At 33.2% G+C, this 26628-nt stretch overlaps 1 protein-coding gene and 1 non-coding gene across 2 annotated transcripts in view; both read left to right on the top strand.

The window, feature by feature from the left end:
- Positions 1-26628, top strand: part of LOC118205336 (uncharacterized) — a 52472-nt gene that overhangs the window by 23807 nt on the left and 2037 nt on the right. Inside the window, exons 4-5 of the mRNA XM_085812488.1 lie at positions 21578-21660; positions 25279-25344. Coding sequence (XP_085668614.1) covers positions 21578-21660; positions 25279-25344 — 149 coding nt within the window. The remainder of the gene's footprint in view (positions 1-21577; positions 21661-25278; positions 25345-26628) is intronic.
- Positions 16435-16507, top strand: TRNAS-CGA (transfer RNA serine (anticodon CGA)). Its single transcript has one exon. It is a non-coding gene; the product is annotated as a tRNA-Ser (tRNA).

Below are 26628 nucleotides of genomic sequence, written 5' to 3'. Positions count from 1 at the left end.
TCGGAAGACGGCATAGACTCATTTACCTGGCGGTGTTTGTCTTTGGATGGTTCTGGAACTCCATTCTTATCAGGTTGTTTGGAAATCACGAGAACTGGAGGTAGACTTATGCAGCCTTCTTCAGTTATCGTTCCTCCATCATCACGCATCTGATCGACATGTCGCCGCCACAGCTGACCGTTTACTTTTATAGTGTAATGAAGCTGTCCATCCTTGGATTGGACGGTTCTAAATCTCTATCATCAGTCACCTTGGAGATAATTTTTACTGCCACTTTATCGCCGGCTCCAAATCTTCGGTCTGCAAAACTCGTAGGTTCCTTTTCGAACTCTGACTTTCACGCTTCTTTTGAGATCTGGTCTCAATAAGTTGATTCTTGTTCGAATTTCCCTCTTCAGCATTTACATTGCAGGGCTTTGTAAAGTAGCTAAGTTCGGAGCTTTTCTATATTGCACCTTTTAAAGCTTTTTCCATTACCAAAGCTATTTTTGAAGTTTCATCTACACTAATATTATCCTGCTCAAAAATTCTATCCAAGATAGCCCTATCTCTTAGACCACTCAAACACACATCTCGCAATATCTTATTTAACATGCTCTGATCGTAAGCACATGGTATGGCAAGCGACCTTAACTCTGCCATATACACACTAATTGTTCCCCCTCGTGCTGCTTTCGATTTAAAAATGCATGCCTGCTAGGAATTATAAGTGTCTTAGGATTTAACTGATTTCTCAATATTATTTTTAAAACATCATAATCTTGAGCGGAAGGATTATCAGGAGCCAGCAAGTTTTTTAACAGACTATACATTTTTCTGGACAAACTGGAAATAAGTATTTTTCCATGTTTATGGCGAGGGACATTTTGTATACCTAAATAACTTTCAAATCTCTAGAAATGAATCAAACTATTCTTCATGTTCATTATATTTTTCGAACTGAACAGAAAGCTTCGCCATAAAATGTTGGAAAGGGTTCGCCCTTTTTATTTAAAAATTTTCGATTAATATGTAATTTTAAAATAATAACTTTAAAAAATGGTCAAGTAATGAATATCATACCACTTTTAAAATATGCCAGTATATTTTACTGACAGTCCTCAGCCTGAAAAATGGAAAGGATTATACTTTCTCTATCAAAATGTTAGTAATTTTATCACTGGGGAATACAAGGAATTTTTCAGAGATGTTGAGAATATCAATATTTTCTCAGAGTATCCAAATTTGCCATTCTGAAACATCCATCATCACGGGAGATAAAACCGTTCAGCAGCTCCCTTGGGAAGGGTTCATTGTAACTGAATTTCCTGAATCAGTGTTGGCCAGACATTTCAATCTTGAGAGCCACACACATGAATCGCAATTAAATGTAACCTGAAGTTGCCTTTGCAATTGATTGTGACCTGCAGCATATGGTTTCTCTAGAAAAAGAGAGGGGAAAACTAGAAGACTTCGAAGGAAAGAATGCAATAATGGAAATAATATGAAATAAGTAAATAATAATTAAAACTTCAAAAGTAGCATCTATATAATTCAAACTGCTAATGCCAGTTTTACTTTTACTCCATTTGGGCGGGGATAAAAAATAAGCATAAACTTTGATATGACTTCAGCTGAATTACAAATATTTTATTGCCTTTTACATTGAATGCATAATGTACAATCTGAGTTGCTTCTTATGTTCAACTTTCAGTTAGGATAGCCTTCCACATTGTTTAATCTAAAGTTTGTCTTCATATCAGAAATTAGAAAATGTCTTTTTTCGTAGCAGTCCTTTAATGAAATTAAGAAACTTCCCAAAATTTTCTAACACTACTTTAATAAATAACATCCATCACTTAAGAAAACTTTCTAAAATTAAGTTTCCTATAAGACTCCTACATAAGTGAAAACAAAAACATTACACCCTCCTACCTCACACCAATCTCTCCAGAGGACAAATTGCCTGAGAAATTATACGTACCTATTCTACTGCACTCAAAGATATCCAAGCCTTATTACAGGTTAGAACTTAATTCCATTCGAGCGCAGTTAGACTATACAGAAATGTTTGCCGGGAATTATGATTTTTGAATACATATTTATGGAAACTAATTGATATCAGTTAGCATTTAATCAGAATAAGGCGAGGATTTCAGATGAATACACTTTTCGAAGTCGAATACCATGACAGGTTAAGGATTCTTTTGCTGTTCCATTATTATTTTAATTCACTATAAAACTTCTACAAAGAGAGAGAGAAATTTCTACTTTTGTTACAGTAATGCGTTGGAGAATATTTACAAAAATAAGAATGATAAAACAAAATTTTACAAATCACTTTGCTTTGTATAATCCTTTCCATTATTATAGCTTAATTCTTGTTTAATTAGAAGCTCCTGTAGGATTCCATAATCAAATCATTCTTTCATATTTATCAATCTAAATCTATTACTTGCATTCATGAATAGGAAGAATATTAGGTACGATAAAATTCGACTATTTGGCAGTTTTAATACTTCTTAAAATAGATACTAACATAAATTCAATTTTAATAATGAAATGGAATGCATGCGTAACAAAGAAGAATTATTGGGAAATAAAAGATAAATGCGTGTCTTCAGAGACAAAAAAGCATTAACGTAAAACAAATACACTTAATTAATCACTGTATAGAAAGAAGTCATTTGAGAGCTCGCGGGTTGTTCGTGAACTGCAGAAATGGAAACATTAAATAGCCTTTTGGATTGAATGGACGCATTAGATAACGATTTGAGAACCACTTTACCAGGTCCACGGGGTGTTCAGTTCACGCACCGTTGCCACTCACCGAATTTTAGAGCAGATAATAGCGAATGTGCAATTATAAAAATGGCAGGGGGGAGCAGCATTATTCCAGAATCATTTAACTCGGTTAATGTATGGTCCAATTGTTGGATGCAAAATGCAGTAAATCACTGCCACTTGGCATCTTGTGCAGAATAATAATGGAAATACTTTTGCATATTTGTCATTTTAAAAAAGCATTCCAAATAAGTAAGCAATTCGCTTGACAAAACAAAGAACAAACTTTTTCAATGAATTAATGCCTTGAGCAACTGGCATGAATGTGTTGCTAAGCTCCTAAGACGATAAATATGACAGAAAGAAAACAAGTGATTATGAGAAGCCAAGTGAAACAACACTTTATTGTTTTTGAAATAGATATCTGTCATGACAATGTTATCACTTAATTCACTTATACATAGATAGACGGATAGATAGGTAGATAGACACAATGTCATAAGTTATAAATAAAACAAAACTCGTTAAGAACTGAAATTTAGAAAAATAATATGAAACCAGAACTACTATAATATTTACAAACTACTTTTTAAATGGAAGTGTATGTATGGATGCATATATATAAATTTGAACTGAGAATATCAAAATGCTGTTGTAAAAATTAGAAATTAAGCTCAAACTCAGCTTTAATAATTTCCGTTTAAACTAGAAATAAATGCATAATCCACCTCCTAAGAACTATCTCTCACTCTCTCTCTCTCTCTATATATATATATAAATTTAATAAATACTATATTATAATCTCATTCATATAAAGCAAATTAAAATTTTTAATTATGCAAATTCAATTGCAAACAAAATAAAATGATTAACCATTGCTGCGAACTAATTAGCAGTATCATTAAATTCAGCTATTCTGTGGATTATAATGTTGGTAAACCGATTCATAAGTTTATCTAAAATGGCAAAAAGTAACCTAAACATTTTACAGGTGATTCTAGGATACATGTATGCCTTTTTTATTCTGCCCGCTAGATATTCCTAAATCTTCAAAACATGTAAAAACCTTGTAATGCAATGTGTAGATGAAATCAACAAGACATTCCCATGAACTTGGAATAATACGTTTAGCCTAAGTCTAGAAATAGTCGAATTAAAAAATAAAAATAGTCGATGTATGAAGGTGTCCATGGAAATGACAATAAACTTGAACTCTCTCGTATTCATGGATGTTTGTCTACTGAAAATTATGTAAATCTCAATGAATATATACTGAAACAACTTGCTATTTCTTTAGAAACTATCGCGCTATTAAGTGCAGACAAAATCTCAGAAATGCAGAAAGAATTGAGATTAGTTGTAAGGATTATGTTAATTTTTCTAACAGTTAAATTTTGAGTTAAAGTTTCTTTCCTATCGCTTCCTAATTTCAACTTACAGCTTCCGGCCAGAATACTTTTAGAATCACGTTTGAATGCAAATTTGAGGAGCAGTATTTAACCGCGGATTTCTACTGTCTTAGTTAGAGAGAACCAGTGATTCTGGCTAGCACTCCTCCGTCTTTTTGGGCTACTCTCTCTTAACCTATTATTAGGCTCGTCCGTACTTTAGGCCCTTGATAGCTTCGCAGTTAATTAGCTTTAAGGGGCCAACTTGGTTAGAATCTTGATAGCTTCGGCTATATCTTTTTATTTAAGATTCGTTAAGTTAATTTCTTAGTTTTTGAGTTTAAGCCCGAGTGGTGGCTTTATTGTAAAACTCCAAGACGGAGTTCTGTTGAACTTTAATTTGGAATAATAAAGGGTCTTTAACCCTTTTCAAGTCTTAATTACTGTCTCACGAACTCAAGCGATTATTCGCTTACTATTTTTTAAGATTCTTCAAATTCAACTATAACTTACACAAAGTACACAGTACAGAATCTTACATGGTTAATGCAAATTATGTTTTGTGTATTGAAAACAAATGACTGCTATCAAAATTCTTTACAACAGAAATTATTTAGAAGAAATTATGGCGAAGATCATAAACTCTTATGATGTAGTTGATTCTAAAGCTTCTAAAGCTATATGAAATCGATGAAGATAATAAATGAATGATTATTATTAAATATTTATGAATGATGTGTATTATTTAATTTGAAAATAATGATGAAGAACTTTCGTTGATATTTAGATCCTAACACCCCTTATAGTAGTTTACTGACTACGTTGGAATGTTTGTCCGTAATTAAAATTTAAGTTAGGAAAAATCTGATAGATTTAACATTTGATATAAGTTTAAAATCTGCTATAAAATTTTTACTAAGGCTATAAATTTGCATTGTTATATAATACAACATCTCAAACGATATTAACATCTCAAACGATAAAATTCGTTGTTAAAGCACTTTTGTTGTGAAACCGTTAATTAATCGTTTTACAGTCGAATTGTTCAAAATACACGGAAGTCTGGAGCACATTTTAAAATAACACAAAAGAGCCGAAGATGCATCCTCTGAAATATCAAATAAAACCCAGATATTAGTGCTGTAAAACTTGCAAGGGAATCAGGAAGCAGTTATCAATAAAAGTTAACCCTGAAACTAGACTAGAAGAGAAACACGCTAATGTGACAATCAAAATCGTAAAAACAACCTTGTATTTAGCGTAGGTTACGCTAAATACAAGGTTATTTTTACGATTTTGAATCCTGAAACTGTTAGAAGAGTCATTATAGCAAATGAATACAATGGGCGATCAGCAAGAATAAAATTATTTGTCAGCAAAAAAACAAAGATAATTCGCATGACTTTCGCATATTCACTGTAAGGAAATATTTACCATACATAAACCAACCATAAAACAAATGAAATAATGAGATGGCAGAAATGTAAATACTGGCAGGCGGAGTCAAAAAGAGAAATCATACTTGAGTTTGTCAATCAAAACTCCATTGAAGATTTTTAATATATAATAATCAAAATTCAAAATTCAGGCTTCCAGGTGCCCATGTTCGAGTGGAGGACTACATTATTCAAAATTTGTTGGCTCTAGGTCTTTTCGCTTTACGAGTCGTTTATAATTTACGTCAATTACCCGTCTACAATCCGAGTATGCTCATGAAAAATTCAAAAAATACAATCCTGTACAAAGTTTTAAATTCTCAAACATCGAGAACACAATACAGATAATAACACAAAAAATAAGTGAAGCAGAAACCTGCATAGCAATCAAGCATGTACCTTTGACTACAAAATTATAATCAAAACATGGAAAAGAATAAACTACTTCGAAGCTTGGTGTCCAGTTAATAAATATCCTGGAACTTCAAAGTAAATCAGGAATCAAAAGTTTGTACCATAAACACGGTTGCGAAATCAGTTCAATAAATGAATAATCAATATACTGCATAACTATTTATAGTTTTATTTACCTAATTTAATATATGAAGTCTTTTAAATTATTCTCAAAACAAGAGTTGAACATTCATTACCGACTAAGTTAGTTTCAGGAACAATTCTAAAAACAAATGCAACAGGTATTGCCACAAAAGAAAGCCCACTAGCGGCCGAGTAGTAAAGTCGCTGAATACTGGTAGTTCAGTCTGGGGTTCAAATCCAAGTGAACGGGCTGATTTTCCCAATGTGTGATGCGTATACGAATTTTCCTTAGAAAGTTCTCAACGAAGGCATCCCTTTTGTTAGGCAGATAGCCCTTGCGTGCTTTGCCATAATCAGATAAACCAAAGTTGCCATAAAAGTGTCAGAAATATCAAGCACGCAATTTAGCGCTGCTAGCTACAGCTGCTGTTGTGCTATTGCGAAACTTCGTGCTATTAAGATCCGTTATCTTGATGATTGGCAAGTGGGCGATCGGTGCTATAATATTTAGTAACTAGGTTTCCGTCTTGGTTTCTCATCCACAATTTTGATATATTATTATCTAGCATTATGGCCTGCCTCCCGTGCAGCATTTGACCGAATGGGTCTTGTGCCGAATTGGTCTCTGTTTTATTGTTTATTGTGCCTCTCTCTGTTTATTGTTGCAAAAAGACTTTTTACATGGAGCCGTCATCTTTAAGCTTTACTATTCCCGTCGTTACCATACCAACTTTCCACTGTAAAAAATGCAAAATTCATTTCCAATTCTTCCCCCCCCCTCCCTCAAAGCGACGTTAGCTCAAAAGGGCTATTAGTCTCGAAACCGCATTTTACATCGAATCACTAAAAGCGTTAAATCACTTTTCAAATTGTTGCCACCAAATATTATCGCCCTGTATTGTTTTAAAAGAAATTAAATAATGGAAAATGTGCATGAATGTAGGTAAAAACGACGGTACCTAGAGATAACAGCTTCCATGCGGTAAAGTCGCTGAACACTGGTAGTTCGGTCGAGGTTCGAATCCCGCGTACGGGCTGGCTGCACGGGTGGTTTCGTGGTTTTCCCCACGTGTAACGTGTATACGAGCCAGTTTCCCTTAGAAAATCCTCCACGAAGGCATCCCTCCCCTTAGGCCGATAGCCCTCGAGGCTTTGCCGTAATTAAATAACCTAACCTAGAGACACCAAATTATGAATAACGTAGTTCTGTATTCAAATATGAGCACCTGGAAGACCGAATTTTAAATTTCGAATTTGTGTTATTATCTTTTTCATATTTTGTAAAACTTTGATGAATTTGTGAATAAAAAAACTCTACTATTTCAGAGCGAGCAGTGGCAACCCTCTACGGAATAAGGGGATCCTACAAATGAACAAGTAAGTACTCAAGTCTTTTTATTAACTTGAATTGAATGAAGAGCTACTTATATACAGCTGGTGAACCTGCCAGACTCGGAATGTGCAGGAAGAATAAGAAGGAAATTTACATAAATAAGATAACATTAACAAGAAGGAAATTTACATAAAAACCAATTATCAGACATCTTGTCGTTGATGGGTTTCGAACCCGGGACCTTTGGGTTTCGAGTCCTGCATCTTCTCCGCTAAGCTATGAGTACCTCGGTCAAAAAGAACAATTTTCGCTACAATATTTTTAGCCCAAAGGTGGGTTAGCCTAAATGCTCTGGAAACGTATATGCGTGTGTAAATGAAAAAAAACGCACTTTGGGGAGTGATATAAAAGGAGGAAAAAATATCCCGACGTCACTCCTTGTGATGCAACACGCTCCCAATTCCTGAACCTTCCAGAATTCAAGAAGCAATAGGAAAAAAATTAGTTATGATTAATTATAAAATAACAGTCAGAACTACACGTAAGGATATACATTTTCCAGCTATAGCCTAGATTTTTCAACGTTGTCTTAAAATCACAAAATGAAAATTATAGAAATAGCTCTTTTTAATATGCTTTGTTTTGTCTTTACATATACTACAAGTGTTTTGTTGTCAGTTCCTGGAAAAAAATCAACCCACTGCTTGTGACGCAACAAATATCTAGAATCTAGATTATAAGGTATTTTTCCCGCCTTCTTCGCATGCCTTCGTGGTGTGTTCAGGTTTTAACGATCGCCCAATATTGTTTTCATAAAGTTTTGCACTTTCTCGCAGTATGCTGTTGCACTCACTACTGCTAAACCATTTCTTTTTGTCTTTTTAGCTTTATTATTAAGCATCATGTTCTTCGTACTTACACCATATACAGTTCAACAGCAAAATTACAAAAATTTTAAAAGCAGCACATGTTTTGAAATCCCGACGCAATGTTCAGTGTTAGCATACACTTGCCTAATTTTTTCAGTTTATCATATCAGTTATCAGTTTCTTTCGTAAAATGGCTTACAAAGCATTTTTTCTCTTTATATTATTAACATTTTGTGTGTTAACTTTATTTACCAAGTATCACGTTCTTCTCATTTAGGTTACATAAAATTCAATTCAACAGAAAAGTCGCAAATATTTAAAAACAGCATATCTTTAAAATGTCCGATAGATAGTCTTGTCGGATGGAGATAAAAATGTTATATTCCTCACAGTATTGCCACTACTCGCTTTCAGATCGTTGAGTTTGTCAATCAAAAATCCATTGAAGATTTACAAAATATAATAATCAAAATTTAGAATTCGGGCTTCCATGTGTCATGTTCGAGTGAAAGACTACGTTATTCAAAATTTGTTGGCTCTATGTCCCTTCGATTTTTCCAATGCAAGGAACAAACATATATACATATACGCAGATTCTTCATTATTGCAAAATCCCGTTTCGAGACTAATAGCCATCTTGGAATAATAATAAAAAAAATTTATTAAGAGTAAAAGTTATTAATTTCAACAAATAAAAGTTATTTATTAATATTAATTGAATATAATATTACTATTAGTATTTAATAATATTATTAATAATTTATTTAATAATAAAGTTACTTAATAGTTATAATTAATAAATGTGTAATTATAACTAGCAGACTCGTATAAAAACATGTAAATATGGGCTTAATGACTGCTGGAAAAAGGTTTGTATTGAATTTGAAAACGAATTTCAAGATTCTGAAAAATTATTATTCTACCGATTAAAATGAAACCCCTCGAAATCTCTATCAGAAGCAAATTCTAATGTTCACCGGGAAATGCCGAGCCATGGTCACGCGCCTTCTGTTAGAAAGGGTTTTCATTGAGCAGCAGAGTTACCTTATACCTTATACCTTATACCTTTTAATGTGGCAATTAATCAGCCTTTGTTTGAAGTACTTGTCCAGATACTGGTGGCTGCTGTGAATGGTGAACCATTTCAGCAATGTTTCTTCAACAATTTGATGTTGAAGAACATCAAAATCGAGATACTTTCTCAACTTTTCCACGTGAGCAGTAATTATTGAGTTTTGACTTTTCCACGTGATATCAACTGTAAGATTTGGGTAAATTGTATTCGTGGCAGATATCGATTCGACTACATCTATTCTGTATGTTTTGAACAATTCTTATCTTTTATTTAATGTGGAAGGCTGACATTCATAATACCATAAGAATCAATTTTTGATTCAGAAAATTTCATCCATGCAGAGTAAAGAGAGTAGATCAAAGATCATCTATATGAAAAAATTTAAAAACGAAGATAAATTCTTTCAGAAAAGTTGAAAAACGAGCATTAAACAAACAAAGATAAATTTAACGAATGTGTCCTATCCGTGAAGAATAATTTGTTTTTCTTAAGATAGATACAGCTGCAATGTGAAAGTGCAGTAACCCTATCCTAACAAAGAACAACCTAAATTTTGCCAAAGAACCTAAAGAAAACAACTCCCTATTTAAAAAACAGAATATGGACAGCATTTAAATTATTGGAACAAAATAAACCGATTAAGGTTAAAAATCTGTATTCGCTAAAAAAAATACTGTATAGCTGAATTACTGTACCGCTCCATACTCATTAGAATCTATTCACTCCTACCTCTTTTTCTGAACAGCTAAAATTTCAAAATTTCCATCGCAGCATCAGGCTTAAATAGAACTGTCTCTGTCCTATAGCTAAAAAAAAAAAAAAAAAAAAAAAAAAAAAAAAACTTAATTGGACGCAAAAGAACCAATTCGAAGTTTTTAGCTTAATGGTCAGTGCATAGCATATATTCTCCTAAGATGTAAAACTTGTTATATGTTCTTTAATTTTATGTCTTTTTTTAAGCCCAAAAAGGGCTTTTGCTGTCGAAACACGATTATGCGTTGTTTCATTTTTTTCATTTGAGTCTGTGGTAAAACGTAATGTATCATTCTTTCATATCTAGTCGGTCTATTATTAAACAACAAACTAAACTGCTTAAAAGCAAAAAATGCATATATTAAAAACTTTATTTTTTTACATTTAAATCGGATTGATTTAAATAAAAAATGTATTTAATTCACGATATATATATAATTAAAAACGTTAAATATGTTTATAGAAATAAATTACATATTTTTTCCCTTTTTAAATATACAGAAATTCCCGTATTAGTCTAAATGCATATTCATCTAATGCACAATCAAGTGTTTCGTTATTCTACCAAGGCTATGTCTATTGATAATCTCTATCGGTAAATCACATAAAACTTTAATAGAGCCGTTTTGGGTGATCGCTAATTCTGAACTTTTTTAAAGAATTGGATTTGCATCTGCCTTATATGTCTTTCGTTTAGAGTGCAGATAAAGTTGAGAGCGACTGTGTAAATGAAAAATAGCAGGATTAAACTATTTTTCACTATACAAGTAGCCTAAAATGGTTTATTTTAAAGGTTTATAATTTTTTAGCTAAAACTCGAAGAAATTCCAAAACTATTTATGAATTTTACAAAAAATGTTTGAGTACAATATATCTATTTCGTTCGTGATGTCTGATTTTTATACATTTGGATGATCACTACAGCCGTATAAAATAGAATCACGGGAATAAGAAATTGGACAGAACCGTTCCGTTAGTTTCGTTATAAATCAAGTTTGTTATAAGTGAACTTGACTTTACTTCACACTAGAATGAAAATAGGTTTTTTTTTTTTTTTTTTTTTTTTTTTCCAGTTGATGAAATAAATTAATGTGTCCTAGAGTCAAGTGCCTTCGCGGGGACTCGAAGCTTAGACCTCTCGAATACGCTTCGAGTATGCTTCCAATTACACAACTAAGGCATGTGGAAAGGAGGAAGACCATACCTTATATACTCCCCCTTTTGAAAGGCGACCCAGTCGCCAAATCCTAGTGGTGACAAATTATCGGCCGCCACCCTTTTAGTTCGGGCGCCACTTGTAGAGTATTTTTACAATTTTTCAGAGTCAGAAAACTGGAAAAATCTTCAATTCCCTCGCCGGGACTCGAACCCTGGACCTCTCAAATACGCGTCTAATAGGTTTCCAGTTACATCACAAAGGCATACGGGAAGGAGAGAGAAAATATCTTATAGAATTGTACTGTTAATCTATACCAGGAATATCAAACTCGAAATCCTTGACTCATTTTTCTGCTACCCACTTCGAGAAAATAACATATATATATATATATATATATATTAATAATCTAAAATTCACTGAGTTCGAAAACAAGTTTTTCTTATACTTTGCAAAGTAAGATAATAATAATTTATTTACTAAAGAAATATTGATTATATTATCTTCTAATATAAATTTAGTAGAATATATCAAAAAAGAGGGAACCCATATGTAGGAAGTTTAATTCCGAAAATTGTGTTTTAAAGTAACTTGAATGCGAATCATGAAAACAAAACGTTTCTAGGGGACTTGAATTTAAATCATGAATAACAAAATTTCAAACTTTGAAAAAAAATTAAAAATTAAAAAACAAGTAATTATCGCTATTGATCGGAAATTAGTTGAATTTTCAAGGGAAACAAACCAACTCCCGTTCAATGAATAATAATTAATAAATGCGAAGGTGTTTCGTCTTTTACTCAAGTAAGAATGATGATGGCAAACTGGCAAATTAAGTTAGACCAAAATTGTAGTTCCGTGAAGTGATGGGATTTATAAACGAAGTAGAGTACCAAAGAACTCATTCTGAATGAAGCATTTTCGCTAATACAAGATTCTTCAGAAATTTTGAGTGAAAAGCCAATTTATGTAAAAAAATTTACAAAATACTTGAGTAAATGTCTCCCGACACTTTCGCTTTTATGCATGTTAATTCAAAACTATTTTTATAAAAATAAACATAATAAACAGTAGTAATCTTAATTGGAATTATGAAATAGAACTCAAAGTAATTGAAATAAAATGGAACAAATAAGAAACATGACAATGCTATCTTTGCAAAAACAAATCAAATAAAAGTTAAAAAATTTAAATATATATAATAAGAAAGTAAAATGTCAAATGTACATGAAGATATAAAAGCCAGAAAATGCATTAATTAACTTACTTTCTTTCTAGTTGGATCTCGGTGGCCCTCAGCCGACTTCGGCTTGGCCGCAACTAAGGCAGAAGTGGTGGTCACTTTATTATGGAGGCTCCTAATAGGTGGGCCACCTTTGTCTCCTAAGAAGAGACGGAAAATTATAACTATGCCTTCTCCAGGATTCGAAGTATTCCTAACCTCTATACCTTTTGGGCAGCTTATATTTTCATGGTATAATATTAAAATACTTTTTAACTGATGTCGAAAATGTGCCATAATGTCCATTTACATATGAGATGTCCATTTACATTAAAATGTCCATTTATATATGAGATTAACAGAAAGTACCGCATTGCAACTAACTTCTAAAATAAAATTTGAACGCAGTTGGTATTCCCGAATTTTACGAATACTTTGTTTTCAGAAGGCCGCAAATTGGCATCGTACGTGATTTACATGTTCGGCAGTAGCATACCAGAGTGAGCAGTTTTCTCACATTCCCGACAAGATCCAAATTAACAGACAGTGATATGTCCCCTTTTCTGAAAATTGTTATAGTCTAATTACTTTAAAATAGGCACTTACCACTGCCATCCCGTCCATTCTCGGTAGTATCATCATCACTACTTAGCCTTTCATTTCTCCACGTCATATGAGACAGTAGTTCAAGTCAGTCTTAATTCGTGTGCTTTTTAGAAAACTAAATAAGCTAAATGGAAGCGAAGTAGGAAGAAAAAATTAAGCGAGTTGAACTTTTTTGCGCAGCTCATTGGTTCCATGGTTACAAGTTAAATCGGGCGGCGGAAAATAACCATGAAGCTTCTATTTTAAAGTACCAAACTGGTAGCGCAAGTAGCATGCCTCCAGAGAACTGAAAGTTGGCTGCAGAAAGAAGATGCTAGGTTGTCCGGAAAGAAACAATAGGTAATCATCTACTGTACCGATTTCCCAATGCTCTATTTTTTAACGAGCCGCAGGACTGTGTTATAAGATTTTATAAATTTACTTACTTTTCGCTCAGTACATCATTAAGCATTTAAATGGCATATTGACTCTTATAATGTGTACTGTTGACTATTTAGCCTACAACAGCATATAGTGACTATTTGGCACGCTTGAGATGCTGATTTGACACGCCTGACAATGATTAATATGTATTTGCATTCATAAATAAATTTTGACTTAAATTACGCAACACTAAAGTACAGTACTTAGTCTCTGAGATCCTCTTTTCTTTGGTTCATCATATATTTTCATACGCTCATGATTGTTTGCGTAACCTGCCCGTTTTCTTCCATTTCATATTTATTAGGTGTATCGAGAAGCATACCGGTTTCCGATGAGAGCCAGAAAGAAACGATTCAACTGTAAATCGGCCTTTGATTTGAAAGTCCAATTTACTCAGATGGATTAGAGAATAGGCCACGTTTATGAAGTTGTCTGGCCATAGTAAAACTGGGACACTTCTCATCCAGTTGCTGTGCGCAAATGCAGAGCTATGTAGCCGGCTGTCTGGTTTCGATCTCTTTTCGTCTGCAAGACGACTTTTCGAGCTCGTGAAACAACACTTTTATCAATTCCAAACTCTTGGGCGACAGACGTCAAACTAAGTCCTTCCTTAACCTTGTCAATCATTCTATTATGTGTTAAAGCATCCTGATGTTTTCTTGTAGCCATACTACATGAACAATCTCTCTTTCACTTACAGAAGAATGCCTGTAATGCGCCTTCCTTCCATCTTTTTAAGTTGCCATGCACTGCGTTTGAGTGCTTGACTAATGGCGTTTTGAGTGCTCTGACGTATACTCTGACAGCATGGTACTGATATTTGTATATGCATCACCTTTATGCTGAGTTGCCTTTTCATTGCACTCATCGCAAAAAGCCTTTTTCAGCAATTTCATTGGCCTGTATGTTGAAACGTGAATTTGTTGCTTACGTTTTGCACCTTAGCCCTCTGAGCGGCATGGGTTTTTGGATCTGTCATGAAAACCTGTATTTATGCAGCATTTATTAGCTAAATTTATATAATTACTTATTTTAGCCTCTATTTTCATAAACTTACATTCATTAAGATTACATTTACATTATTAAAGTAAGAAAGCAAAATATCTTAAGCTAATATGTATCAAGTAACAGAAAATCTCATGACCGGATAAAGACGATCATGCCGCTCAGGGGGCTAGAGTACACTCTACAGAGCCCCCCGTGGCTGTAAAGACAGGCTAACCGCTGGTTTGTGGATTTTCGTGTATAATTTCAATACAATAGTGTGAATCCGTCAATACAATAGTCACATCGGGTTTTATTTGCTTTCCTTATCATTAGCGTATTCACAAAGTACAACATGCATGTCTAATTGGGATTTATTTACAGCGCTTAAAACAATTAGGGGTTATTACGATTTTGGACATAAATTAAGGATAAGGAAATGTTTTGGTGGGAAATATGATGTATAAATGTTGTAAAATATCAGAAAAGAAGAAGAAACAGCGAACAAAGAATAGCTAAATTTTATTGATGATATTTATCGGTAAACAAAAAAATGCACGTTGTGCATTTTTTGTTTATGCATATTATACAAAGAAAGAAAAAATGTAATCCTCGGATACAAATGAGGTTCAAATAGAGGTATGGTTTTCCTTGACCGAAAGCAATATCGCAAACCTACAAGACATGGAACCAATGAAGGACTGTGATATTCTCTCCCAATTCTGTACAAGAAATTTTTCAAACTGCTGAATTGTTTCTGGGAACGATAAGCAATTAGCAACCATTCTCCCTAGAATGTCCCAAACATGCTTTATTGAGTTCATTTCTGAAAATACGCTGGCTAATGTATTCGACGGATTCCTTCTTCAAAAATGAAATTGCCCATTAGCTGAGGACGTTAAGGCCTAGCATTTATCACCCATGAGAATGAATTCCTTCCCGAAAAGCACCACAATAGGTTTGAGGATCTATATAGCTGAGCTAATAGTACTCCTATATAACTGAGCTGATAGTACCCCATCAATGATAATGTGAAGGTCAGTGCAACTTTTGATAGAAATACCGGCCCAGGCCTTTACTCTGCCTCAGCCAAGTCGAACACTTTTCATGCACAAATGCGGAAGTATTCCATGTACCAGGTTTTCTCCATCTGTGAATCTGCCTATTGTCAAATTGTAACACTAAAGCGGGACTCGTCTGTGAAAAGCATGTTGCTCATCTCGTCATCATTTGAGATGCTCCTGTGCCCATCTTCTGCGGACTGCACGTTGGTTCTGTGTCAACGAAGCACAACCATAGTAACCTGCAAACATATAAACCCACATAGTAAAGTTGATTTCTGACAGTTTGAGTGGAAACTCTGGTATCAGTAGCCCTCTGAAGATGCTGTTGCAAGAAATTGGCGTTCATATTGCGATTTCTTTGGCCATTAGGTTTAAATACCGGTCCTCCTTTTGTGTTGTAGCAGGTGTACAATCTCGCCCCAATCTTTGGCGAACATTTCCAGTGTTTAAAAAAATATTCCATAATCTGTAAATGAGTAACATCTAACGCTCCCGCTGCAACGGATTGCGTTTGACCCACCTCTAAACGACCGATGGTCCTCTAGGCTACCGATTCAGTTAAGTTATTTTGCTGAGACGATGTATTCACTGTTACAAAACATTTAACGCATGTTAATTGTTTTTAATCTTCTGCTACAGAATTGAATGCTGCAGGCCGCTTTTCGCTCTTTATCTAAAACACATAGTTTTCGACATCACAGACAAAATTTACATATTCCCAACTTTGTAAACATTATAATTTTCATTTTTAACCTCTTCTATTTAATTTTTGATAAAAAAAGATTTCAATTATATTACAATGTATTTCTCCTACCTTCTTAGAATGCTTTCGTAGTGTAGTGGTCAGCACGCTCGACGCGAATTCGAGAGGTCCGTGGTTCGAGTCCCGGCGAGAGCATTACTCATTTTTCATATCTCCTGCTTCGAAATAACCTAATGACTCTACAGCAGCGCCTGAACTAAACGGTGGTGAATGATAATTCTTCACCACCGGGATTTGGCGATTGGGTGCCCTAAAAGTCCAATCGCCCTTTAAAATGGGAGAATATATGAGGTATTTCCCCCGTCTTCTTAGCATGCTCTCATGGTGTAGTGGTCAGCACGCTCGACACGAATAGTCCCGACGAGGGCATTGCTCAATTTTCGTATCTCCTGCTTCGAAATAACCTGTTGTCTGTACAATATAGTTGGTCCCTACCGATCTCACTATATACCCTAATTGTTTTGAACAGTATATTTCACGTACGTAAATCAAACTAAAACGAGAGAAAGCTTGGTTTTAAAATTAAAGCATAAATGATGATCCAAAATTAACCTATCAGTACTTTTATTAATTTCAGGAAGAATTCTTCATGTTTCTCCTCCTACTGAGGATTTCTTTCAATCTTTATCTATAAAATTTATTTATTAAAATCTCTTTCGATATGTTTTGGCTTCTAATTATTTTCTTGGTCTCCAGAAAACTAATTGCTTTTCTTGTTAATTAACGATTTAGTTGCCATTTGTATAATTCCGTTAAAGGGACAGTAAATTAAAAAGCCTCAAAATCAACTGAAAACTTGAACTAAAGTTTTAAACTACACTCAAGAGCCAAAACATTATGACCAGCTCTACATTTTGCGATGAAACGCGCCTGGATAACGTGGAAGGCATGTGATCAGGTGGAAGTTAACTGCTGCTGGAGAGTCTGAAGAATTATTCTTTCACTTACTTCTGTGTGTGATGGGAAAGGCTGCGGATTTAAGCGACTTTGATAAAGGGCAGATTGTAATGGCTCGAAGGCTCGGAACAAAAACGGTGGTCCACGAGCTGCACGACTCGTGGGTTGTTCGCGATCTACAGTTGTTAGTACGTATGAAAAGTGGATGAATGACAGTGAAACCAGCAGTAGACGACATGGTGTTGGACGTCCACATGCTATCAAAGAAAAAGGTCGTCGGAGACTGTCTCGCGTGGTGAAGCAAAACCGGAGCCAGACAGTCGCTCAGCTGACAGCCGAATACAATGCATGGCCAAGTAGAAAAGTATCGGAGCCCACTGTTCAGCGGACACTGCTGGATATGGGGCTACGCAGCAAACGTCCCACTCGTGTGCCTTTGCTGACCAAGCGTCATCGCCAACTGCGCCTGCGCTGGGCCCGGGAAAATCGCGACTGGTCCATGGGTCAGTGGGAGAGAGTTGCCTGGTCAGATGAATCACGCCTATGGCCGTGTCAAGATACGCCGTCTTCCAGGCGAACAGTTGCTCCCTCAATGCACAGTAGGTCATACACAGGCCGGTGGTGGCGGTATTATGCTCTGGGGGACTTTCTCTTGGGCGTCTCTGGGACCCGTGGTTGTGGTAGAGCAGACCATGAATGCTACAGAGTATCTGAACATCATTGCGGACCAGTTGCACCCTTACCTGGCCTCTGTTTTTTCAGCTGGAAATGGAATGTTCCAACAGGACAACGCCCCGTGTCACAAGGCTACAATTGTGTTGGAGTGGTTCCAGGAATATGATGCTGATTTTCAGTTAATGTCCTGCCCGCCTAACTCACTGGATCTCAATCCGATAGAACACATTTGGGATGTCATGGGACGGCAGCTCAGAGGTCAAAGACCACCAATTCGCAATATCTCGGATTTGCGTGACCGTTGCTACAACATCTGGTACAATCTGTCTCCGGCCATCTATCAACATAAAATAATTGGCCCTTATGAGATTTACAGCCTTTATGTGAATTTACTTTCATGTCACACATTACAATTGTAACGCAGTTACAACATTTTTACGCTCCCTTGTGAGAAATGCTTTCAGCCAAGCCAAATTTGTCCTACTAACGTGCAATAAAACGCAATTCGGAACTGTTATCTAATGGTGACAACTAGCAAATAATCTCCTTCGCTACCAGCAGTTTTGCAACTTTAGAAAAACCCTTCAGGTGTTTCGTTTATTCCTAGCAATAAATTCATTCGTAGTAAATCCTGAAGTGTTCGAAAATACTTTTTACGATTTTGTGCTTCAGTTTTCTTTTGCAACAATCACAGCCAAAGTTTAGAAGAGTTAATAAAATAACCTAATCAAAAATAAAACCTTTTCCTATTTAACAATTAAAACATACAGTTACAGTTGCCTACTTTATAGAGCTATTCCATATTAGAGCATGACATTTCTTTTTTATAAAGTTTAAAATTTTTTACAGTTTTAAGTTTTTAAAATTATATTAAAAGACGTCAAATTGAATATAAGTGTTAATCGTCTTTTGTTTACAACATCAAAAGAATCAGCGTTACACATGACAATAAAAAAAGTATTCTTTTTTAAAAAAAATCTCCTTCTCTTCTTTAACAAGAAAATTTCGTAAATACAAATGCTACTACAATGTTTTCAAAGTTATCAGATTAATACGTGATTAATATATTTTAGCACCCACAAAATCCGTCTGGGCTCTTAGCATATTAATGGTATAAATCATCAAAATATTTATGTCATCTAGTAAACGCCATAGCAAATCTAAGTTAGATACTCCTACGTAACTAACCTAAGCACAGAAACCTTTCAAAGCACAATCAGCATTATGCGTACTAATAAATTTTATATTTATGAGTAGTACAACCCAATATTATATTCACTGAATTAATAATTCCATCAAAGAATATACATTTTAAATATATATATTGTAACAAAAATTGCATAAAAATTAAAAATTTCGCACAGCATTGGTAACATCAGTAGCACACTTTAAAGAACAATTCAGATTATTCAAAAGCAAATATGTTTTGGATGCCAGGCAGCTACTTAGAACTTTAATCCTATAGCGAACATGAAAAGTATTTTAATACGGTATTCAAGGGTAAAGAAGTTTAAACCTTCGCTGTAGCGAAAAGATATATTCATTTTCTTAAATATGTCTTGCTGTTGTGACTTATCTCACTTGTCTGACAGCAACATCAGAACAAGCCCACGAAATTCATCGTGGCAAGGAGTGTAAGACACAGCACGTCGTCGAAGAGCCTTGAGCATCATACAGATGGCAGTGCGACTTTACGTTATTCAAAATTTGATGGCTCTAGGTACCGTCGATTTTTTTTCACAGTGCGAGAAACGTAACTACATCCATGCACATTCTTCTTTATTAACTTTCTTTTAAAATAATACAGGGCTATAATATTTGTTGGCAGCGATTTGAAAAGTGTTTCAGCCTTTTACAGCGATTCAGTATAAAAAATCCCGTTTCGAGACGAATAGCCCTTCTGAACTGCTCCTTTGGATTGAAAAGAAATTATTAAAATTCTAATTTTAACTGAATTCGGCAGGTAAATTACGAAGTTCATTTCCACTAAGAAAATAATTTAACCATTAACACCTTTGCATTTAAACCATAAAAATCAGTTCAATAGCAATGTGGCAAAACAATTTTAAAATGGGCATATCCTTAGGATTTCCGGTACACAGTTCCCCGCGCTGGAAATAAAAAGGTTTTTTTCACTGTAGAGTGTTGCCATTGCTCGCTTTTAAATCGTTGAGTTAGTTACTCAAAAATTCGTTAAAGTTTTACAAAATATGAAATCGATCATAAAACAAATTCTAAATTTGTTCCATATTCCCATATCCCTCCACATGCCCATATTCGTAGGAGGATTACATCTTTCAAAATTCGATGGCTCTATGTACCATTGTTTTATCACAATGCGAGTATGTACCGTTGTTTTATCACAATGCGAGAAATAGACATACATTTATGCAGATTTTTCATTATTTAATTTCTTCAAACATAATGCAGGACTCTAATATTTGGTGCAACAGTTTGAAAAGTGAAACGGACATTAATGGTGATTCAACGCAAAATCGCAAAACGAAAACAATAGTCCTTCAGGGAGAAAGCCTCTTTGGTGGTGGTGTGGTGGTGGTGTATTGAGAATACGGCAAAGCACACTAGGGCTATCTGCCTAAGGGGAGGGATGCCTTCGTGGAGGACTTTCTAAGGGAAACTGGCTCGTATACACGTTACGCAAGGGAAAAACCACGAAAACGCCCATGCAGCCAGTTGTTCGCGGGATTCGAACCTCGGACCGAACTACCAGTATTTAGCGGTTTTACCGCTCGGCCGCTGGTGGGCTCAAAGCCTCTTTGCACTAACAATTAAAATTTTCAGTTTCAAAAGCATGAAGGTGGGCAATAAAACTAAAAATATAGGATACATAGTTGCCGTTACTTAGAACTAATAAAGAAATGATTTTATTAACTTTCTTAAAGCAATTAAATCAGCATTAAACATCTGTTTTCTCATTTCACGCCATTTAATACAGTTTTCAAGCTTGTTTCATATAAATTTAGCATAGGATGTTTCCAAATTGTAAGCTTAATAAAACAACTATCGATAAATATTTCGAACACTCCTCTAACTTCAGAAGGTATTTATTACATTAAGTCATTATTCGACGGAAGGAATTGATAGAACGCGGATTTTCATTGAAACATATAATGAGTAGTGAACATTTTTATTTCCGGTAAACGTGAGATATTTTACTACAAACGGAGAAAAAAACGAATTCATAACATTAACCTATTATAGACACATTAGCTATTAGAGAAATGAGAAAAGGTTTAATATTACTTATTAAAATAGCCATAAATGAATAACACCATGGCAATTAATGAAAAGATACAAGCAAAAGTTTTAATTTAACAAATGAAGATTTTTCATTGAACAAATATTTTAACGAAACCTATAGTGTATACATGCGGCAGTAGAACAAATGCATATTTTTCTTGGAATTTCACCAAATGACTTATATCACTTTTACCCGGGGCACCCATTCATGCGGAGATGCCTTAACAGTGAAAGGAACCGGTAGAAGGAACTGACCCGTAACGATCCAAAATCTGGATTTGCTCTCAGCTAAGAGCCTAGGTGCGCTAAGTACCGCTCTCTAGATATTTAAATCTGTGTTAGTATAAAAGCAGGTGTTGATCCAAATCTTAGACATATCGAAATATCACAAGCAACTAACCTTCTCAGAAAGTGAAAGGAAACAAGCACTAGTCAACCTAAACATGCATTTTCAGGTAAGCAGCATAGATAGTGAAATTTTCTGAATTATTTCATTAAATTGTTATTTTGAATTAAGCTGTATTTAAAATAAATATTTAATTAAATAATTTTAAATAATTATTTTTTATTTTAAGTTTGCATGATATTTATTTATGCTATAAGAAAATATTTATGACCCAACTTTATAAACAAGATGCAAGAAAAAGAATTTAGTAATGGCAGGAAATCACAAAAGTGGTTCTGAAAATAAATTCAGTTTTTAGAATTGAATTTTAACTATTAACATTTAAGAAGCAAATTTTTAAACCTTTTTTTTTTTTTTCAGTATTATTTTCATGCTTGCTTTTATGTAATACCTTCAGAATGCAAAAATATCAGCATAAGTATATTCTGTAAGCACTAAAAACATTTCTTGTTTAATCTAAAATTTTATGATAAAATGCTATTTATTTAAAAAAATTTTCAAGTATTATTTAGAAATCCATCGATAAAACTAGCTTTTTGTTTCATAAATTTATTTGTAATTAAATTTTTCTGTTGATTTGTTAATGTTAAATTTAATAAAATTTGACGGTAATTAATTTTCAAATCTACAGTTTTGAAGAATTTATCAATCTGCAACTTAAAACATCGTTAGATAGAGAAATTTGTGCAAAATATTTATTCTAATAAAAGATCATAAAACTTTCTTTATTCAGTTTTGCATTAGACGTGAAAAAGAAATTTTGATACTATAATATGATACTGTTTCTTTGCTGTGCGACTGTGCATTTACAATTAATATTAGGCAATTAATGAGAGATTATTTAATAAATTATTATAAATAATTCCAATACGATTTTCAAGCAGTTCTATGCGGTCCGCAAGCTTCGCCTAAGTTCATAAAAATATAATAATTTTTTTAATAAAAGGACTTTATGAAATATTTATATTATGTCTGTTAATTCATAAAAATTTCCATATAATAATCAAAGATTTTTAACATGTACGAATATCAATAAAAGTTTTTATGTTTATCAATGAAAGAATTACGTTATGTTGCAAATAACACGTTATGTTGTAAATGTTAATCTGCAATACTTTTTCCATTATTATATATAAAAAGCCCATTAGCAGCCCAGAGCTAACCACTCGTAGTTCGTTCCAGGGTTCGCCTTCCGGCGAACTGACTTGTCTGCATGAACGTTTTTGTGGTTTTTTGAATGTGTAATGTGTATACGATCCAGTACCCTTTAGAAAGTCCTCCATGAAGGCATCCCTTCCCTTCAGAAGACATCCCTCACGTGCTTCGCTGTAATTAAATAAACCAAACCACTGTCTATGAACTGCTGCTTTTTACACAACAACATTTCATTTGTGTATAAAAAGCATCACTAAGCTACAAATCCCCCTCTAGAGTAGAATTTCTATGATGGTTTTCTTTACCAACTTTGTTTTTTCATCCCGTTCATCCCTTAGAAGTAACATGCAAAGTCCCTGCTGGCGTTGCATAACCAATGATGTGAATTTTACGTATTAAATAAAAGTAAAATTGAATTCGGCCTAACGTTATCAAATAATTACTCATAACTGTTTTATTGCATTCTATGACAGAATTTTAATAAGAGACAAAACATCGAATGTTATGAGCTCGGAACATTTAAGATTATGCAATGCATATTCAATAAAAAATTATTCTACGCATAAGTAGTTTAGAATATAATGTATAAATAGCAGAATACAAATAAAAAAACTGATGTTTTGTTAAACGGAAACATTTTTAGGAAAATATGTTAAAAACTGGAAAAAAACTTAAGAATAATATAATTTTAGAGAAAAAAAAAGTGCAACAATGAATATTTCGAAAGTCGGATTTTAAAGTTTTCCTCTTCCTCTTTTTAACTGTAAGAGAAAAAATGATGAATGTATGATATGTTTTAATCAATGGTTTGATGCAAATATACATTAAAATTTATCGATTCCTGTAGTATGATTCAAAAATTAGATCAAAAACTGAAAATTCATGAAAATGAGTTTTTCAAAGAATATCTTCGAAACTGTTAAGTACAAAGCATTGAGGTTTACGAAATTCGATGCTCTTTCGCACTTGCCAGTTTGGCTTTACAATCGATTTTATTGTGAATACATATTAACAGTTAAACCTAAATATTTTTCTGCAATTAAGAATTAGTTTTAAAACAATCTAAAAGCATTTATTAATATTTTAAGAAGTAGGATTGCAAGCATTGAGCCTTTTTTTAACTTTATGGCGAGATATTATAGAAACATTTAATTTTAATACAGCAGAATATATTATTTTCTACCAATTTGTTTTTCCTTAATTAAATACTTTTAATCTAAAAATATTCAGCGTACTCCTCTTAAATACTATTTCACAAATTAGAAATTATTGATTAGGTTCAAATTGTATTTAATTATCCTAAACAGCAAAAGACAATGTCTGAAAATGCTGCATTGTGTATTTGAACATGTCTTTATTTGCACCGTATGGCATGTCTTAAGGTGCACTGCATATATGAATTCACTTCATCATTTTCATTTGCTGACTAGGAGATGACAATCTCCTATTAAAATCAGTCACTATTAAAATTTAGAGACTATTAAAATCTGTGAGCGTCTGTCTTTTTGTTTGTTTGTAACATCATCTCCTCCGAAAAACGGGGAGTTGAGTTTCGAGAAAAGTACCCTCGGATTCCAAAACTTCGTGGGAAGCCATTTCGACTATTCTCATCTTCGTACAACTTTAGACAGCTGAGATATGAATTAAATATTCTGAAAACGCTAATTTTTGCACTTACTTTTTTTTTATGGCAACAGTGTCGCGAGGAGATAAAAATGCTTTATTTCAAAAAGTGTTGCCATGCTCGCTTTCAAATCGTAGAGTTTGTTCATCAAAAATTTGTAAGTTTTACAAAATACAAAATAAAAATAGAAGTGCCAAACATTAAACATATTATTATTGTATATATATCGAAAATGAATGAGATATCACATAAAAAATTATTTCAAAGTAAGACCGAAATACACTTCTGATTACTTGAATATAATTCCTGATAAAGAATAGTTGTTACGATATTCAAGAAATCTGTCATTTTAATATTAAGTATTATTAAGAATTTTTAAAATATACTATTTTCTAAATTTTAGTCACACATATTTGAAAATCACTGTATTTACTTCACATTAGAACAGTGTTAAATGTATAATGGAAAACGTAAGTGCACAAGAGTTCTGTCAAAAAATGAAAAATATTCTACCCTTTAAACTTTAATAAAACAACGACATACACAGAGAAGTAACAAACGTGGTATGTATAACTAGCATTAATGTTATAGGGACTGATTTAATGTTAATTTGCCGTATATGAAATTTTAAATTTTTTTCATGTTGAAGAAAAAATGAAAAATCTCACAAATAATATATCTCATTGCTTTGAAATACACACATTGTTTCAGGGAGCAGCAATACTTACTTTCAATCAGTTGTTTAATTCCAATGATATTTGCATTATACATATTCTCCTTTTATTTCTAATATTATGTTTATTACTGTGATAATCCTTTGATCTTTAAGATCAAACATAGAACTAAGTGAAATTTTAACTTTAAATTCTTTCTATTTATATCCTACAGGCAGCCATCGGATTTTGCTTGTTTGCAGTTATTTATGCCAGCCATTACCACCAGGAGCATTATGAGGTACGATTTGCAATTCAGAATCTAGTTTTTTTTCCCTAAGAATGATTTAATTTTAATTAAGTTAAATTGTTAAACATTCAAAAAATGTATGTTCAGTGTTATAAAAAAGTGATGAAATTGTCAACCGAAATTGAATTTTTTTATCCCACTGAAAAATAATACGGTTTTTTTATATATTGAAAAATAATACGGTTTAAATGCTCATATAATTATTTTAAATATTAGGATAGCATTTTTTTTAATAAGATTCGTGGCGCTAAATTTAAAATTTTATTAAGGGGAGAAATATGTTCATTTCTTAATTTACAATAACTAACCTTAAGTTATTTCTATTAAAATAGAATACCAAATCTGAATTTTTCCTTTCTAAACTACAGTAATCTAATAATTTAGAAGTATATTTAAATATATGAGACATGGGAAATAGTTTAATTCAGGAAACATAGTTGAAATTCAAATAACGGAAATAGAAGACTTATTTCGATATCAACTGTCGGAAACGCTTTAAAATAAATCGAAAGGTAAATTGCAAGCATGTTTCGTAAAAAGATGAAGTTTTCTTTTGTCCTTACATTATTACAGTAAAGTTGAAAAAGAGGTTTAATTTTTTTTTTATTTCATACTAGAGGGACAATAAGAAGTTTTAAAAATATTATTTTAAATTAATTCTAAAGGAAAAATTCGGCATTAAGAAGAATTATACGTAAAATAAATTATAAAGCTGCCTTTCGCGCAAGCAAATAAAACATCTAGTCATTTAGGGAATCAGGTAACGTCCACATAAACGTCTATAGTTCTTTTGAATATTCTTTATTCACTTGTAATGCAGAAACAAAATCAATAAATAGACGTTTTAGTCAGCAAAGCGTTTTACAATGATACTTACATTTCATATTATAACTATAATGACAGAAAGAGTTGCCTCTAAATTGTTATATCACATTCAGTAGTATTGAGTACCTTTACAAAAAATGAATTTTATACGTTTGTCACGAATGTCTCAATTCATTTTCATTAAAACTTATTGAAAACCTGTTTAAAATTAATTAAAATCATTAACTAGCACAAAATCCTTTACTTCCGTACAAGCAACAATACTGAACTCTCAAGGGATTACAACACAGACGTGTAACTTTGCGTTCTTATATATAGTTTTATTGAAGTAGTTATGTAGAAATTAAATACTAAACGAGTTATTAAGCTAATTCAACAAACAATTTGTTTGGCTTAAGCAATTTTCACCATATCAAATTTCTTGCTTGAAACAATGAACTTTACTTTATT

The sequence above is a fragment of the Stegodyphus dumicola genome, chromosome 3, assembly GCF_044657685.1.
Source record: "Stegodyphus dumicola isolate Sdum_Otavi_A_Nest chromosome 3, ASM4465768v1".
NCBI lineage: Eukaryota > Metazoa > Arthropoda > Arachnida > Araneae > Eresidae > Stegodyphus > Stegodyphus dumicola.
This window is presented reverse-complemented; position numbering and strand designations above follow the sequence as displayed.